General features: G+C 32.1%; 2 protein-coding genes across 2 annotated transcripts; one reads left to right on the top strand and one right to left on the bottom strand.

Annotated features, from left to right (window-relative positions):
- Positions 1 to 2,401: 2,401 nt before the first annotated feature.
- Positions 2,402 to 7,337, bottom strand: LOC110656140 (protein KINESIN LIGHT CHAIN-RELATED 2). Its single transcript, XM_021812749.2, has 9 exons — positions 7,225 to 7,337; positions 6,193 to 6,390; positions 5,730 to 6,003; positions 5,003 to 5,153; positions 3,882 to 4,104; positions 3,705 to 3,796; positions 3,380 to 3,515; positions 2,769 to 3,100; positions 2,402 to 2,672 (listed from the first exon to the last, which is right to left on the bottom strand). Exons 1-9 carry the CDS (start codon positions 7,266 to 7,268, stop codon positions 2,425 to 2,427), a joined length of 1,698 nt encoding a protein of 565 aa, XP_021668441.2. The 5' UTR covers positions 7,269 to 7,337; the 3' UTR covers positions 2,402 to 2,424.
- A 798-nt stretch (positions 7,338 to 8,135) lies between these two features.
- On the top strand, positions 8,136 to 17,922 carry LOC110656146 (uncharacterized). The gene is made up of 10 exons (XM_021812762.2): positions 8,136 to 8,346; positions 8,426 to 8,633; positions 11,156 to 11,281; positions 11,358 to 11,522; positions 12,822 to 12,951; positions 13,136 to 13,177; positions 13,960 to 14,295; positions 14,458 to 14,500; positions 17,014 to 17,091; positions 17,625 to 17,922. The coding sequence occupies exons 1-10, from the start codon at positions 8,258 to 8,260 to the stop codon at positions 17,689 to 17,691; spliced, it is 1,284 nt and encodes a 427-aa protein (XP_021668454.2). The 5' UTR covers positions 8,136 to 8,257; the 3' UTR covers positions 17,692 to 17,922.
- The last annotated feature ends 676 nt before the right edge of the window (positions 17,923 to 18,598 follow it).

Below are 18,598 nucleotides of genomic sequence, written 5' to 3' on the forward strand. Positions count from 1 at the left end.
TGGTTAATTATTGTGGACCTCATAATTAAATATTATTATTTGTTGCTAACCTAACTACCACATATGCATCTCTAGAAGTAATTCTCTCCCCTCGCCACGATTGAGTCTAATTTGTGAAGATAGGCTAAAATTGAATTTAGGCCAAATTTGACTATTAGGCCTTTACAAAATAAAAATAACAATAGAAAACCCTTTCAATATCTTAAAAATTTGAGAGAAAAGGAATTAATCAATTAGCAAGTTAATGTATTATTTTTACATTTTTATTATTTATTTAAAAATTTTCTAATCAATTTCTTAAAATGTAAATCAAAATAAAATGCTTTCAAAACCTGTTTGTTATGGAAAATACTTTTGTACTTAGGTTATGTTTGATGGAGCGTAATATAATGCAATCAAAATTGTAATATAATTGTCATTAAATTCCTCTGTTTAGTTACAAAATAAAAATATAAATAGTATAATGTAATAATAATTTTTATTTTAATATTTAATTTATTTATAATATTAATAATAAGTGGAAATCGTTGTAGTGATTGGTAGTCGAGTGATAGTGGTGGATAAGTGGTGGTGGCAACAGCGACAGTTGCAGTTAGATGGTGGTGGTGGTGGCGATAAGATGAGGTAATGGTGGTGATAGTGGCCAGGTGATGATAGAGATAATAATAGCTAAGCAGTGATAACGGTTATCAAGTGATGGTGATAGTGATGATGGTAACAGAATGATAAAGGTGATAGCAGTGGTGGTGATAATAGTGGTTGTGGTGGTGATAATAGTAGTGATAGAGGAGGAATAGTATTGGTAGTAACAATGGTGGCTGAGTAGTAGTAATAGTGATAATATTAATAATAAATAAAAAAATCAAAACAAGTAACCATGATTATATCCATTTTTATATATAATGACTATTACCTTATAAACTTAATTACTTTACGTAATTATCATTCAATTACGTCAAATTTTTTTGCGTTACTAAACAGCAAAATCAAGTATGCAATATAATTGCAATTACATTATAATTTTAATTACGTTATACCAAACATAACTTTTATTTCTTATGGTGCATTGACACAGCTTAACTGCATAATATGATATAAAAGTTAAATTGCTTTATTAAACAATATGGATTTTATTTTCTTATTATTTTCAAATAAAATCACTGAATTAGAAGAGATGGGTAATATAAAACCCATAGTCTTTTTTCCCATTCTACCCTTCATTCCCCTTTCTGGTCCCAAAAGTATAACAACTCTATTCCGAGGCCAAACTTTTTCTTATATTTTCTATATTAATATAATTAATAAAAATTATATTAAAATTTTATTTAAATATATTTTTTCAATAATATAAAATATTATACTTATATCTTATAAATAAAATTTTTATCTATCAATAATTATTAAAATTATTTAATTAATTTAAAAGAAATAAAATTTTAATTTTTCACTATATTGTTTTTACATATATAGTTTTAGTTTAAGATCTGTATATTTAAATTTGGATTCTAATTATAAAATAAATAATAGTAATAATAGTTAAAAAATAAATTAATTAATCCATCTAAAATAAAGCGTAACACTATTCTTAAACTTTCATATTCTAACTCAGAAAATTCAATTAATTAAAAAAAATAGAATAATATGTTAAAAATTTCAAAATATATCATGTAAAAATTAAAAAAAAATTCATTTTTAAAAATAAAATAAAAGTTTTTTTTTTAAATAAAGACATTAAAAATAAGAATCTTAATTGGAAAAATAATCACAATATTATTATTAGAACAATAAATTATATTTTATTATAAATAAAATTATTTTAATAAAATAAAGGGAGCATACAGAGAAAAAACAAAAAAAAAAGAAAGTTGAAGAACCAAAATAGGGGAGTAAGAGGGTCCTTTTACTGTATTCAATAATGGTAAAAGTGTGCCCTCTTTTAATAATAATAATAATAATAATAATAATAATAATAATAATTGCTAAATATAATATAATAATAATAATATAATATAAAAACACCAATTTCGTTGTCGTTTTTTAATGCACCACATTATTTTAATAAATAATTTTAATTTCACATCATATTGATAATTTTTTTAATAATGAACCCAAATTTTTTCTATTTTAATTTTTTAACTCTTCAAATATTATGAAAAAAAATATTATTTCCTTTTATAATGTAACATCATATAATATAAAAAAAAATTTATTCAATAGAAATGACAAGAAAATTGTTATTCAAAGAAATAATAGCTTGAGTGACTGCATGTGATATTTGCCCAGCAAATGGAAGAGTAGAAAAATGAAGACTGAACAGGACAAGTTAAAATTGTCATGTCCTTTCCCATAAACCATGTAGTTAAAATTGACTAGTTGTTTGTGGAGAAAGAGAAGAGCATCATTGAAGGCTAATGAATTATGATATTAATATTGAACCGTTTGTTTATATTTCATCCTCAGCACAGACAATCTTTTCTGAATGGAAAATTTCTCATCCTTTCTTCCTAATTTATCTAAGTAGAATACAATCTTCTTTAGGGTTTGCATAACCTCTTCACTCTCATGGCTCTCTTTCTCTTGAATATTCAAAACCCTCTTGAGTAGCTCTAGCAACTCAGCATCTGCCCTCTTTAATCTGGTCTGAATGGATATCAAACAGTCCAGAGCCTCCCCTGTGCCATATCAACATTAAGATATAAATATATCAAACTACACCAGATGACCAAGTTGTATTGTATCACTAGAAAAGCAAATAATAAGAAGCTTACCAACTGGAAGAGAATCTTTTCCAAATGCCTTCTCACGAATGCGCAAAACCTTCAAAGCAAGTTGCTCTGCTTCTTCATCCCGATTTAAATGGTATAGAGTCACTGCAAGATGTAACATTGGGAAGGTGATGGACTGATCCTCAGGGCTTACAGTTTTCGCCATGATATCCAAACTTATCCTCAACAACCGCTCGGCCTCAACAAAATTCTTGGACTGTGAATAAGAGGTAGCAAGATTTAGAAGGTGGGTAACTGAGCTGGGATGATCTTTTCCTTTGGATCTTTCAGAGATCAACAAGCATTCCTCTAGCAGCTCTCGGCCTTCTTTTCCTCTAAATAGCAAAAAAGGGAGCGGAAAAAAGATCACCTTTTCCGAAAAAACAGCTCAGTTATAAATTATAAACCAACCAATTCAAAAAGATGAATCATGAGACATTGAATTTGGTGTATAATTTCCCATGATTTTCTCCCTGCATACTGAAGCAGTTTCATTTCAAAAGCACTGGCAAAGGAAGGGGGAAAAAATTCCACCATAACAAGCAATCAAAATGCAAAAGAGAAAAAAAAATGCACTTTTCATTCCCACATCCTGATGTTTTATCAGTCTTTACCTCCCTACAACATGAAGTAATTCTGCCAAATCAATCCTCATCTTCTCCATGATACTGTCATCCAGAGCTATATAATTTGTGTCCTTGATGAGCTGAAGACCCTTTCCATACAAGTCAATAGCTTCTTCGACATTCCCTATATGAAATAGGCATATGAACCATGGTTGAGTGTTTGTGTGTGTCTACATACATATATATATATATATAAGTACGGTTTAGAAGCTAATATTGCCCAAACACAGAATACCCTTAAAGCAGGGAATCCACTATGACAAGTGAATCTTTCAATAAGCTCAACATAAAGATATCCGAACGCCTATCTTACCTGTTGAGCACTTCACATGGGCTAGGGAACACAAAGCCACGCCAATTCTTCCATCATTTTCTCCATATAACTTACTATATATGCTCAAAATTCTAGACAGAGACAAAATAAAAATGAAGTTAATGATCATACCTAACCTCTAATTATTCAGCAAAGACAAAAAGAAAGTATAGTAACCTAATAAAATGAATTTCAGAATCAGTAGTTCTTCCTTCCTTGAGCAAAAGATTGCCTAGACCAATTAAAGGGACCACCAAGTCTTCACTCTCTACACCTCTGCTTGATTCTAAAATAGTTATTGCACGTTGGTAAATCTCTATGGCTTTTGTCACTCTTCCAATTGAAACAAGAACTTTTGCCATCCCCAAAAATGGTGAGACAAGAAAAATACTACTTTTCCCTGGAAAAACAATGAACTAAGATGAGCATTGAGCTTTAGACTGGGACTTCCCTTGCTAAATAATTGAAAAAATTTTCCAAAGATCAATTGAAGTACTGTGGTCAAACGTAAAGCAATATAATGCGAAAACAACTATTGAAATCTACACAAAAATTTCATATCATTGTTAGTTTAGTCTCCATTTTCATTTACATGATTATATTGTTCAGCTACAGTCAATTTGAAATTGCTGCAAAACTGCAGAAAACTTTATATTATAGATCAAGTCTATAGTCAAAAGAAAATTAGGACTCCAAGATGCATTTTGTATACAAACAGCATAAATGCAAGGATATGGATCAGTTGCAGACAGGCATTCTAACTTTTAGTTCCAGGAACGCCCAATCTAAAAGGAAATAATGTGCTATTGACCAAAAAGCAAGCTGGTTTAACTGCAAGAAAATTTTTAATTGCTTCAATCTAGTAGGGGGAAAAAAAAGCTTTCCAGCTTCAACATTATCACTTTAGCACTGTAGCTTACCTGCTAGAAAATTGTTAAGAATAGATTCTTATAATATTAGTAATAAGGTAACCTGTCACAATAACTGGTATAACAAGTAGAGCTAGTCAAAGTTGAAAGACACCAGAAAATTCAAGATATGATAAAATTCTAATGCTACACCTACAAAGACAAATAAAAGCTTCAACATTATCACTTTAGCACTGTAGCTTACCTGCTAGAAAATTGTTAAGAATAGATTCTTATAATATTAGTAATAAGGTAACCTGTCACAATAACTGGTATAACAAGTAGAGCTAGTCAAAGTTGAAAGACACCAGAAAATTCAAGATATGATAAAATTCTAATGCTACACCTACAAAGACAAATAAAAACAAATTTGCACAAGATAGGACTTACCATATTTGCTTTCTAGAACACCTATTACTCTTTTATATACAACCATGGAGTTCTCAAACTTCCCCAAAGCTGAATACATGCTTCCCATGTGTATTAATACTGAATCTAGAAGGGGGCCATCATCTTTTAGACTTTCAACAACCTTGTCCAACTAGTCATACGTGAAAATGAAGATCACAAAGAAAGAGATTAGTTAAAAATCTATGCATGAATGTATGATTGTCAACATATTCATAACCTCCCATATTGGTACAGTGTGTACCAATGCACTCAACATCTGTTCAAGTAAGAGAAAAAGAATAAAAATACTATCATACACATTTTATCTTGATTTTAGTCCTTATAAAATGAAATCACTAAGTTCACCTCTCACATATTGATAGAGCATTGACAGACGTTCGCTTGAACCATAGCCCACGATCATGAATAAATACACCTTTATCTTTCATATAGATTTTCCAATTTCCAGTTCATAAGAATTTCTCTATACATGTGCTGACAAGTTTGAGTTGGTCAATAAAATTCAGTAGCAAATCCATGCAGAATATTTACAAACCCGGAAAATGCAAATTTATAACATAAAAAATAAAATTTATTTATAACTCATACTTTGTCGAGAACCTTCTTAAATTGAATCTAGGTCCATAAACATTAAATCACCAATACAGAACTAAAAACCAGAGCCTACAATCATGCACAGACTGAAAAAAAAAAAAAAAAGACTTACCAAATACAGTATAGGCCCAACAGACTTCAAATCACCAATAGCCATGTATCCCAACGCTATGACGTCAAGTGTAGCAGCTTCTTCAATGCCTCTAGCACCTGCATTAATCTGCTCTTTCACAACTTCATAATTTGCTTGGAGTAGGTCCATAGCGTTGTCTTTGTTTCCCATCAAAATCATTGACTTAACTTCATCATACAACTCTTGCAATTGTCTCTCAAAATCTTTCATACCATCCGAAGGATTACTTGGGCTTTGAAGCAATGTCCTAGACCTGCTAATACAGAACAAACACATGATCAAATCCATGAACTTTTTAAACATGTTAAGTTGCTAAAATTTTTATCTTGATATATGTTCAAATCTTAAAAGTGATCTCAGAATAAGTGATATACAAACCTGCAAAAGGTCAAGCAAAGATAAATAAATAAATATAAATATCTATGCTTGAGCAAGTTCCTACCTTGGGAGGTCACTTGGATTCGAGGCACCTGATGAATTTCCTTTGCATGCCACATCCACATTTAATGAGGCAACTGAAGTAAAAGTTTTCAATGTGCAGTGAGGACTAATGGCTTGAGCCGGTATCATGTATAGTTTGAAAATACATTTCATGCCTTTCTGATGACTTGAATGCAAGTCGACAAAAGCTTGATTAATCCTGAAATGTTTAGACCAAAAAAAAAATGAATTACAACCTTGCAAACCTAATAAAATTATGGCATGCTCAATTACGCACTAATTAATTAACAAGAAAAGGTAGACATAAAAAGAGAAGTACAACTCCAAGTGAATAAAAAAACCACTAGAAGCCAGACATATCGAGCAAAACCTTTCAAGAAAAGAAGGAAGCTACTTTTGTTATCTGAGGGCTGCACCCCTTTTCTCTTAAGACAATGATCTATCAAGAAAAGGATACTCTTTGGATTCACTATAAAAAGTGGATCCTCCTTCTCAAGGTTTGATCCTTCACTTGCTATGTCATTCTCAGCCATTTAAGATAATATTTGTTTCTTTTCAGTCAAATATGAGATTGGTTGCGATGAGGGTAAACTTATGGGAAGATCACATTCTATTTTCTATAGCCTTTGCTCCTTCCAAAGTTCAATCTTAAGCACCCATTAAATTTTTCTGAATACCAAGCAATAAAAATTCCTTATAACCTTTATTCCCGTTGAACAATCATGGTCATCATTTCAGTGGAAATCCAAGCAGGAAAAAATCATTAACTTGAAGATATTGTCTTTTGAAATTCAAAGAAAACAGTAAAAATTGGCACTTTTGAAAGCACCAATGCGAGTGGGAGTTTCTCTTCTTAAATTTCAAAACCTCTATCCTTAGCCATTAAATTCACGTATGCCCTTTTGGAATGAAGAGTTCAAGTACCCTAATAAGAAGAACCAGAAAGCCAAATCCAACAAAAGAATTAAAAAAAAAAAAAAAGGAAGAAAAAGAAGAAGAAGAACATCAAGAGAAACAGAGAAAGAGAGAGTACCGGTGGTTGCTTAAAGAGGGGAAAGATAAGAGAGAAGCTGCCATTTCCAGGAGTTGCAAAGCAGAGAGACAGCCGCTAAGTAGACTCGCCTCTAGTAACCAAAACGTAGGAATTCTATTGGTATTGTTTATGGATTATATATATTTTTCATATTTATATGGATTAATTATTTATTGGCTTCGATATTGATTAATGGAATTTTTTAAAGTTAATTATATATTATATTAAAAATTAAATATATAAAAATTGTTACAAACAAAAATATTATAAGGATATTAACTAGTCAAAATGATTAATAGTTATATTTAATAAATTATAATATTTTTTCATAAAAATTAATTTATAAATGATTAATAATTTTATAATTAATAAAACCTTGTCAATTTAATATTTATATTTTTGTTATTTAATATGATCATTGTATATAAAATAATTTGATTATAATAATTAATTATACTTAAATTTATATAGTATCCATCATAATTAATAATTATTATAAAATTTTTATTTATATTTTTTTATAACACTTTTCATATAAATTATTAAATTATAGTCTCTTATATATTAAAATAAAAAATTATAAAATATTTTTTATATATTTTTTTAAAAATAATTCAATTAAATTAAATCAATCAAGTACTATTTTATTATGAGTTCATTGGATTAATATTTTAACGAAAAATTTTAATTTTTTAGTTATGAATTCAATTGACAATAAATTTGTTTTTTTAGAAGCAATTAAAAATAAATTTGTTGATTTCCAAATTTAACAATAAAATTATCATCAAAATGACTATTTTTATTAATTTTGTAATATATATTTAATAATTAATTAGGTAAGAAATATCTTTTTTTCCATAAAGAGAAAATAATCCTGTGTTCGATCCGACCCGACCCAGTTGCTGGGGCCGAGTCGGCAGGCAAAGCCAACAAGAGCTGGTTCCTTTTATCGGTGAAAAGGAAACAGCTCTCTCTCTCTCTCTCTCTCTCTCTCTCGGAATTGCTACGAAGAGCTGTTCTTGTTTCTTTAACAATGGAAGGTATGATTCCTTCTCGCTCTAATCGCAAGCGTCCTTTCTTGGAAGGCGAAGATGAGGACGACGACTCCAACAAACCCCCCAAGTACTTTTCTCTCTTTTTCCTTTTCTTCAATTTGTAATTTCTCTACTCGAAATGGCTAATTGTTGGATTCAATTTCCAGGCAGAAGAAAATTCGATTTCCCAAGGGTAAGAAGGTGAAGCCAGGGGACGAAGCAATAGTGAGTAGAGCCAAAGTTGAAGATATTCCGACCGATACGAAAGATCCCCGTTTGGCTGCGCAGGAGCGTGCAAAGCGTCGTAATCTTATCACTGCTGAACTCTTTAGCGAAGAACTCAATGAGGCTTCTGCAGCTGAAGTCACTTATGAGGTTGGTTTTGTTTTGGATGGTATAATTGTATGCTTGTTTGTTGGCTTTATTCTATTTGCTTCTGCATTTTATGATTGCATTGAATTGCTTTAAAGCAATTTTCTGTTGAATACTCTAGAGGATATATGTTTAGTTTAAGTAATTTTCCTGTGTGTGGATTCAGAATAAGATATTTTAAGGTTTGAAATTAAAAGTGAAGTTATATAGGACTTGTAGATTTGCGAGTCTTCAAACCCTAGAGCTGTTTTTTGGTTTAAATTTCAAACTAGGAAGCTGAAATGGCCACAAATTGGGTGTTTAAGTAAGTGTTGAAAATAGGTCTGGAAATATGTGAAAAATTTATGCTCTGAAGTTTGGTGCTACAGAACTGCAAATGAGGTTATCCATATAACCAGCGTTTTGAAGGACTTAGGTTTAGATTTATGGGAGAACTGGAGTGCAAGGTTAGGAAATTGAATTAGAGTTTATTAGAATGAGAAAAGAAAATAAATTGGAGGCCTGTTCATGGCTGTTAACATAACTTCAGTGCTGTAGAAGGAGCAGTTTTGGAAGAAAGGAAGAAGAAGATGAAGAAAAGAGGAGATACAGCAGGTACTAAGCTTTTCAAATCAAAGACTTATAGTTCCATTAATCAACGCCTAAGAAAATGGCTAGTTATGTGAGTATTTATAGGGGCTTGATAATTAACTCTACCACCAGGATTAGCAAGCCCAAACTTAGAAGATTCTAACTCAATACTAAATATTAATAAGTAGCGAACAATTTTCTGAAAATTGTGCAGATACAAATGGCTAAATTTCTAAATTAGTGCTAAACCTTAAGGCATTGTTTAGTTATAGAAAATAGTGCATCTTTTCTAGAAAATTGGTTCCAAGAAAACAGGAATATGAGGTTTTGTGTGTTGCAAAAATTCCAAAATGGAGCATTATAAATTAATTTTTCAAGTTTTTGGTAGCCTTTGGAAAACTGATTGGAGTTTTTTTCTGCTTGATTCCTTTGACAAAGTGATCTTTTTTTATTCAAATGGAAAACACAAAGTTCCCCACTGCGCCAAGGTTGTTGGTATTACAATGTTAAGTTCAAATCTCAACAGACACATTTTTCTTTCTGTTTCAACAATATGTTTTGCATGCTTTATGTATGTTTGTGTGTGTTATCATTTGTTTCAAATTAAGTTGCTAGAATAATAGTGGCTAAAGTTGTAAAAATAAAAAAATAAAAAAAAAAAGAAGGAAAAAAAAAACTATAGCTCAGGCTGCAAAATCCCTTATTTCAATATTTTAAAGCATTGAATACCCTTTACCCCTTGAAATTCTTATTGTACTTCTTTGCAATTTCATTTTTTGCTACTTTTTTCTTGTGCTATCTGTAGCAGCTTCATAGAAGGTGCATTTTGCCTTTGATTTTCAGTAGGCTTATTTTTTGAAATATGTATCTTTTCATTTTCTTATGATGAAAAATTTGAGTAGGAATGATGAATCATGTGATTTGACACAATTTGGGGAATAACAAAAGAGAAACCTTGCCAATGAACTTTATGATTTGCATGTTGCATTCCCCGCAGTTTGAGTATTTACTCGTTATTCTTTAACCAATAAAAGGTGATAGACTGCTAAAATTTCAGGTAGTAAGTAAGGGGGAGCTCTTTTAGGACCAATATACATACACATCCTTCAGATAAAGTAACTCATCTAATTGAATGTTGTAACCGGTAACTTTGGCTTGTAGTCTTTGAATTTCAGCCCCTACTAATGCTATCCATCAAGTTTAAGTTGCTAGGATTGTTTGTTTTGATGGTTGATTCCAAACTGATGTGACACATCTTAATACTTTTTGGTGGGTAGCTATCAAGCAATTGCTGGGTTCTAGGGTTTAGATTTAAGGAAGGAGGGGAATTTAAGGTTAGGAAATTGAATTATGACTGATTAGAGCGGGAAAAGCGAAGAAAATAAATTAGAGACTATTTGTTGGCTGTCAACCCCACCTGAGTTGCTGTAGCTACAGCTTTGGAAGAAAGGAAGAAGAAGAGGAGGAGAAATGGTATGCACCCAGTTTTTACAAATCAAATACTCATTCATTTATCATTAATGTCTAAGAAAATAGTTAGTTATACAGGTATTTGAAGAAAATAACTAATCCTACTCCTACTCCTACCAGGATTAGTGATCCCAAATTAGAAATATTCTAAACCAATACTAAAAAAGCAGCAAACAGGTTTCTGAAATTTTGAAAATAAAAATTCCTAAATATTGCTAAACCATAAATTTCCTAAATAGAACATTTTACATGAAATACCGAACTACAAAATAAACAATTAAATCAAAATAAATACATCTAGTTTAATTGAGCTTATCACTTGGTGTTAATGGATCATGCTTATTAATATTTCCATTAATGCTTTTTTTGAGCATGCTATGATTAGGAATACTTACTTCTCCCGAATTGACAACATTTGCTTTTAAGATCATCAGTAACTTGAACAAACAAAAAGACAGCCTATGATGAGGAAATTCTTTTGGCAGGATAATGAAAATTTTGTTGAAGATGGGATTCAAATAGAACCATTCAATCTTGACCAAGAAAGGGAAGAAGGCTACTTTGATGTAGATGGAAATTTTGTTGAGTATGTCAATGAGAATGAACACAAGGTAAAGCGCTGTGTTAAACTGCATTCTTCTCGAAATTCAGAATTAGATTTCTTGATTTTCCTGTGGATTTTTGCAGGATGCATGGCTTGATAGTGTTGAAGTTGATCCAAGATTTGCTGGCAAAAGCTCTATGGTAACAACAATAGAAGATGATAATAAAAATGATTCAAGCGAACTTTCATCTGAAGACATTGGAATAATAAAGAGGCGTATTGCCAACTTTCTTGAACCAGGGGAAACGGTAAATTTTTTTAATTTATTTTGTGGATTATTTTTTAATGTAATCTTTTGTTTGATTTTTTTTCCACTTTCAGTTAAGCTAGTACGAACAAAATTACAGCATGTCTTTTGCTCTTGTCCTTGAAATAAAATATTTAAATTAGATTATATAGATGTAAATAGTTAAATAATTGGTGATGTTTATATTTCGAAGCACCAGATTTTTGTGTCTTGTATCTTAGGTTAGTGATCGAAACTTCAGCTTTATATATAAATTCATTTGATATGCTAATGCTGTCAATACATGCACTGCTGATAAATGTCTTATTTTCAACTTCCCAGATCATTTCGTTGTTTACTACAACGGTTCTTGTCTTCTCTTTGTTGATGATTGATATTGTCATTATCAAAATAATATATATGGATTATGGAGCTGAGGCCCAGTCTTTGAATTGTTCAGATGTTCAGTTATTATTTATCTATTTTGGATCCTGATGAGATAGCTATCACAATATTGACAGGTTTCTCAATGTGCAGTGTTTGTATTAATTTCCTCTTTTGCTGTTCCACCAGAGAGGTTTCACAGAGTGAAGGAAGTTATTAGGCATGCAAAAGTGTGATTACATTGGTTTAACTATCCATTTGTGCTTGAATGATTACTCCCGCTTTAAATTAATGGTCCAATTAATAAATATAATGAATCACCCTTGGAATATATCAACATTTAAACATTGAAAATTATTTTTTTAAGGGGCCTTTGTTGGATATATCAATAAATGCATTTATTGAGTCTCTTTGAAAAGTTAAATTTTGTAAGTTAGAATATATACACACAACAGATTAAGTAAAAAAAGTTTATGACCCGGAGTTGTTTGCTACAAAGAGTGATCCTGACTCCTGAGTTGTTCTTGTGTCCTAATTCTCTGGTGATTTTCACTAGTAAACTTAAGATACAGAATAACTTAACACTTGGCGTAAATAATGGAAGATTGGGTATCTTCTATCTAAGAAGTATCTGAAAATGCAGTTTCTGATGCTATCCTGATTTTGTAGTATGGTTTTAAGTTTTAGCATCAGCAATGTAGAGCTGCAGAAATAGTTTAAAGTTGCGTTTTATTGACATCTAATTAGGATTTCCGAGTATATTGTTGCAATAAGAAATATAGGGTGATTAAAGAAATAAAAAGCATTGAATTTACATATTGGTATCATGGCTTTTGAGCCTCATAATGGTATTGTCTGTCAATTATGAAGGTGCACACTGTTTCGTATGAGTATGTGTGGCAAGGTGTGGAGTGAGTTAATTTCATTTTGCTAACAGGTGTTACAAGCTTTGAGAAGGTTGAAGGGTGGTTCAAATAAGAGGAAAGAGAAGATGTCAGCTGAGACACAGCTTCTATTTGACCAGCTGACTGAAGATGCAAACAAGTTGTTGGATCATGGCGAATACAGTTAAGTGTGTTACTTCAGTTAATCAGTCATTGGAGTTCAAAGTACTTTTGAGATATTTTTGATGCATATTATTATGGCATAATGCCTTTTCTTTTCCTTTTATTTTAAGATGTTTTATTGCCTTTAACTTTTGCACGATGATGTATTATTAAGTACTCACTTATTAAAGGATCCATTATGCAGATGTCTATCATGACAAGCAAGAGGTGTTCGACCGGGAGGCAGGTTGGTACAATGTGTAGTAGTTTTTCTTGTACTCTTCTGCTTTTTCTTCTTTTTTATTCTTAGTTTCTGGAAATGTTATTTTTCTTTAGAAGAAACAAGAAATTTTTATATTGTACTGTGTTGGACTAGTTGGTTTGGATCTTCTTATGTGATTCTTGCATGCTAAATGTGTTATCATGTCTGTGAATTGATAGTGGATATTACTATCTTGTAATCTCTCAGCTCTTCTTTATAGCCCAAAACCCGTCTTTGTTTGTGTGTGTGATTCCTTGTTTTATTGTGATATTTCCTTCTTCATAGTCCTCTGATGTCCCCGAATATCCAACTGCCAAAGAAATACTGCATCCACTGCTACAAGCCTTCCTGACAAATCAGAGAAATTTATAGTACAAGATGTTGTAAGAATATATGTAATGAGATTCTCTGTAGGTCTGGAAATACTTCTAAAGTAAAATTAGTGATATAAATATTAAAAGTTCTCTTTTATCCATATTATGGTTAATTTTTTTGTATCCTTTCAAAAGCTTTTGCTCCGGTAATTCTATGTATACTATAGATTAGCAAAACCTCTATCCTTATGGTGTTGGTGCATGATTTGTTACTGTAGAATAACAATTTGTTATTTACTTGTCAAATTTTCATGTTTTAACCATGATGATAGTTTTCTGAAGGATACTTCCATCTGTTAAGTTTTGCCTTTATTAGCATTTTCATTGGCCTTAAATAAATTTGGTTCCTTGTTGGTGATTATTAGTTAAATCTGATTGTGTTATCTTCTTTAGAAGGATATGAGAAGTTAGCTCTGGCTAGGGAGAAGAGCGCATATCCGAGTGCAGGCCAGGAAATTTCTTACAGCGTGGGAAAGGACTTGTCCTCTGATATAACAGATCATGGAGCAGGCTCCTCGATATTGTCCAATGCTGATGTGGGTGGTTCAAACACAAATGTATCTGCTGGACATACCTCACACAATGATGCTGATGCATACGACATGTTTGCAGACGATGATGATAATGCTACTGCTGGACCATCCTCCAACAGTAGTAATTTGGTTTCTGGCCCTAGTTCTAATGGAGTTAGTCAACCACTTTCAGATGGCCAGATCTCTGGTTCTGAAAGTAAGTTCTTATTTTTGACTTTGTTGTTGAGAAGTTCATGACGGAATTAATATTTTTCTTTGATAAGATAATGGCTTTTTGAGAGTCATTGTCTGTATGAATATTAATTGCTTCCTTCACTCGGCCTGGTTTTCTTATGCCTTGTAACATTTTGGTCTGCAGCTGGAGATTTGCAAGATGATTATGTTTATGATGAGGCATCTGGGTATCTCTCTCTCTCTCTCTCTCTCTCTCTCACACACACACACACACACACACACACACACATACACAAACGCGGAAATATGCAAGGTGTTTTCAAGCAAATTACTATTGAAAGCATTGCAGTACTTTCTGATAATTGTTGTGTTTGCCACCTGTTTACTTGCCTTACTGAGCAGTCTTTCATATGGGTGACCTGACTTTAGGATGTGGTGTTGCTTCATGCTAAGCTGCAATAAGTGATTCTGTGATTCTCAGCCCCATAATTAGCTTGTTCATTGTTTCCTTCAATGGTTATAAAGACAGAAACTTCTAGTTCTTACCATGCTTCTTTATCATTATTGAAATGGATAAAGACAATAAAGGTATAGTATGGCACAAGCATGCTGAAGCAATGTTTCTTAATATATATCTTCCAAGAGGTGGGAACACATGATTGTTAATTTTTTTAATTGCCAAGAGACTCCTAATTATAAATAATGGATAAGACTTTGTTATAATTCATGTCCTTTATAGAAGATGCATGCTTGGCATACATAAGTAGAGGTTGAAACTTCTAGGGAAAAGGTTCTGAGTCGCCCCTATACTTTTCAGTAAGGCACAATTGAGCCCTAATTCTTTTTTGGACCCAATGAAGCCCTTGAACATCAATTTTGAGTTCATTTAGGCCTTTGAATTAAAATTTTTCATCAATTTAACCAATTTGATAAACTTTCATTAAAATTCTGTCAAAATCTGACATACGGTCCTATAAAATTAATAAAATATTATCTAAAAATATTAAAAAAAAAAAGAAGCAATAATCCATGGACAAAAAAGCCTTCAAGCCTTCTAAACTAAAAAAATAAAATAAAATAACCCAGAAAATCAAAACTCAATAATAATTCATCCACAATCTAGAGGCAAGACAAGAACAAATTCATTGACAATAATTCATCCACAAATTCAGCCACAGTCGCAATTTCAGCCACAATTATCAAAATCCATAAATTCACCCTCAATAATCAAACCTAAAATAGTTCATCCATAATCTAGCCATGAATTAAAGAACTACCCTAAAACCAGAAACTTAGCAAGAAAAAGCTCTTCACAAAAACCAACATTAACAAAAACCCATTAACTTTTTAGTCCTCAAATCCCAAAATATATCTTGCCTTTCTTGCTTCCACAGTCCATTCCTTTTTATCTGCAGCACTCACTACGCCCCATTTTTGGTTTCCAGAAACATGTGGGTCATCACAAGCACCCTTCTCATGAACAAACTGCCTTGGCCAGAATTCATGAGCATTAAGAGTATTTCTGTGGACTAGAGATTGTGAATCCAATCCCCATGAGCAGCCACCATCCTGCCACAAAACATCAACTATGGTCTTTGTCTTCACAATAACAAAGATTTCCTGGAAATTTTAGTAGAGATCTCGCATCTTAAATCCTTTTCCTATCTTATCTTGCTCTTTAATGATCTCAGGGCCAGATGCATCAAAAACCATCTGCTCTAGATGCATCAAAAACCATCTGCTCCATCACTTCCTCAAGAGCTTTGCCAATGCTCTGGTGGATGGCATAGATCTGAGAGGTATGCACACCACCCTTGATATGCATGTCGACGCCTGCAAAAGGGTGTCGTCCGAGGAGAAGCATGGGCTCGTAGTCCTTAAAATGCAGGATCTCAGGCTCCACCAGCTCGATATGGCAGCCATTGATCTGCTTAGGCCTCTCTCACTCTTGTAGTAGTTGATGAATATGACGGTCTTCTTGCGGCTAAGCACTAGATGGACTCGATTGGTGCTGCTAGTGTTTCCATTGTTAGGGCTTGTGACAATAAGAGAAATTGAACGAACAAGTGGTTATTCAATGGCTGAAGCATTAGGTTTTCTTTTTCTTTCATTTTGCTTTTTTTTTTTTATTAAATTTGAGTTAAAAGGTTTATAAATTTTCAATAATACGTTATTTATTTTATGGGTCCCATAAAGTCACCTTGCTAACTTATTAACAGAGGAAAGTAGCACCATATAAATTTGGGCTTAATTATTGAAAAAGTGAAGTTCAAGAGTCCAATTGGACCCAGAAAAAGTATAAGGCTCAAATAAGCCTTGTCCAAAAGCATAAGGGCGAATGTCAACCTTTTCCTTAACTTTTATGTACTCATTCTCATTATTTGATAGTACTTGTTCCTTTAAGATTGTGGATAAACAATTGTGTTGGTTATTATTGGTTTTCTTAAGTTTCAAAAGACACTCTTGTAATACATTTCCTAATTGACTAATTTACATTTTTTTGTCTTTTTGTTGTTATAATTGTGATTGTTGATTTTGTATTCGCTAATTTATGGATTCTTTCTTTGCCCAAGTTGATCCCGCTTTAGTTTCTAATCATTATTCTGGTTATAAGTTATCTTTTGCTCTTTTCTTATGTTTGGGGCTTGTTCTGATAATCAACTTGTCATTGTATTCAGTTTTTTTTTTTTTTTTATTCTTTTTATCATCGAGTGTCTCAGAGTTTTCGATATTCCTTCAGGTACTACTATAGCAGCAGTTCAGGTTACTATTATGACCCATCTACAGGATTGTACTGTTATGCAACATCAGGGAAATGGTAATAAAATTACATTCTAATTTTAGTCGAACTCTTGTTTTTGTGTAGTAGCATTTAAATTAAACTGAGTATGGTACAAGAGATTCCCGACCTTGTGCTTTATATGGTTCACAATTAGTTTTTATAGATGATCCAAATCGATTCAATTTAACCAAACTTGAACCAACCACAATCCTAGTTCAGTTGTGGTTATATGAATTATTGTTGTTACTCATTTTCAAATCTTTTAGAGGTATTTTATATTTTGTATGAGATTTCCAGTCATTACTGTTCCAGTATTTTGTCATTGGTTGGTTAAGCATTGCCTCTAGCTGGCCTTAGGTTTTCAACTTTTGGATGAGCCCTTATAGGAGCCTTGAGTTTTTGTTTGTTTGCTGGGATGTTGTCCCCCAAAAACTCCCAGAAGAGTTGTCATACGTAGAAAATTCACAAGTTGGCAAGTATTTGTTCCTCATTAAATGCTATACCTACATGCAGATGTAATTGCAATCGTACGTAGCCCAACTAAACCTTTTCCTCATCATTTCTTATAGGTACTCATTCAATGAGGAGACTGGCACATATGATGAAATCCAAGAAGTTTCCTCAACTGCAAACTAAAGGAATCAGTTTTTTTGCTCGCTTGTGGAATTTGTACAGTCTACCAAGGGAGAGAGTTGTAATATGAGAAACTGGATATATAAGAACGATTTGATAAAGGTGCCTTTCTTGCACTTGAATAACTAACCCTTGCATTGTAATTCCCTGCTGAAGATGAGCTAAACTTTTAGCAATGTGAAAACTTTAAGATAGTTTTAATTTTTATGTTACTTCCAGGAGTTTGTTCTGTCATTTGTGCTCCGATAGCAGCTCATTTCATTCACTGGAGGCTTAATTTTACCTACTGTTACTTATCTTACCTTTGACTTTAATTTATATCACAAAAATATTTAATACTACTCAAGTCTATCTGATCAGATTTCGTTGGATACTTTGGACATGCCTTAATGGATTAGGCACAATAAAAAATATCTCTTTTGCCATATAGAGAGAAGTCTCGCCATTTATGCATGTCTATATCAGTTTCTTGTTAGAGTAACAAATGAAATCTTCTCAAAATATTTGAGTTATATTAAATTAAAATTCGAATATTTTTATGGTATTGATTGAATCATTGGAATACCTTTTAGTCTTAATATCACATTTCCTGGGATGGTTGACATATTTTTATGTGATTTATTTCGATTGAAATTCGAATTTAAGATTTTACAATTCTATAGACAATGGTAGAATTATTGAGCTAAAGCTAATCATTTACCATTGAATTTTTATTTTCTTTGTCAACGTTGAACTCTTTTATCTTTGCCAAGCCAACGGGATTGCATTTTTCTTGTAGAAGGTTCTAATTTTCTCGCACTCAAAAGAGATCAACAATTGTCGCGCAGATCAGAAAATATTTCCGGTAATATAAGCATCTTTTGACTTCTATTTTGTTTCAACCGAGGCTGATTGCCCGCTGGGATAACTA

Source organism: Hevea brasiliensis, chromosome 13 (genome assembly GCF_030052815.1).
Source record: "Hevea brasiliensis isolate MT/VB/25A 57/8 chromosome 13, ASM3005281v1, whole genome shotgun sequence".
Lineage (NCBI taxonomy): Eukaryota > Viridiplantae > Streptophyta > Magnoliopsida > Malpighiales > Euphorbiaceae > Hevea > Hevea brasiliensis.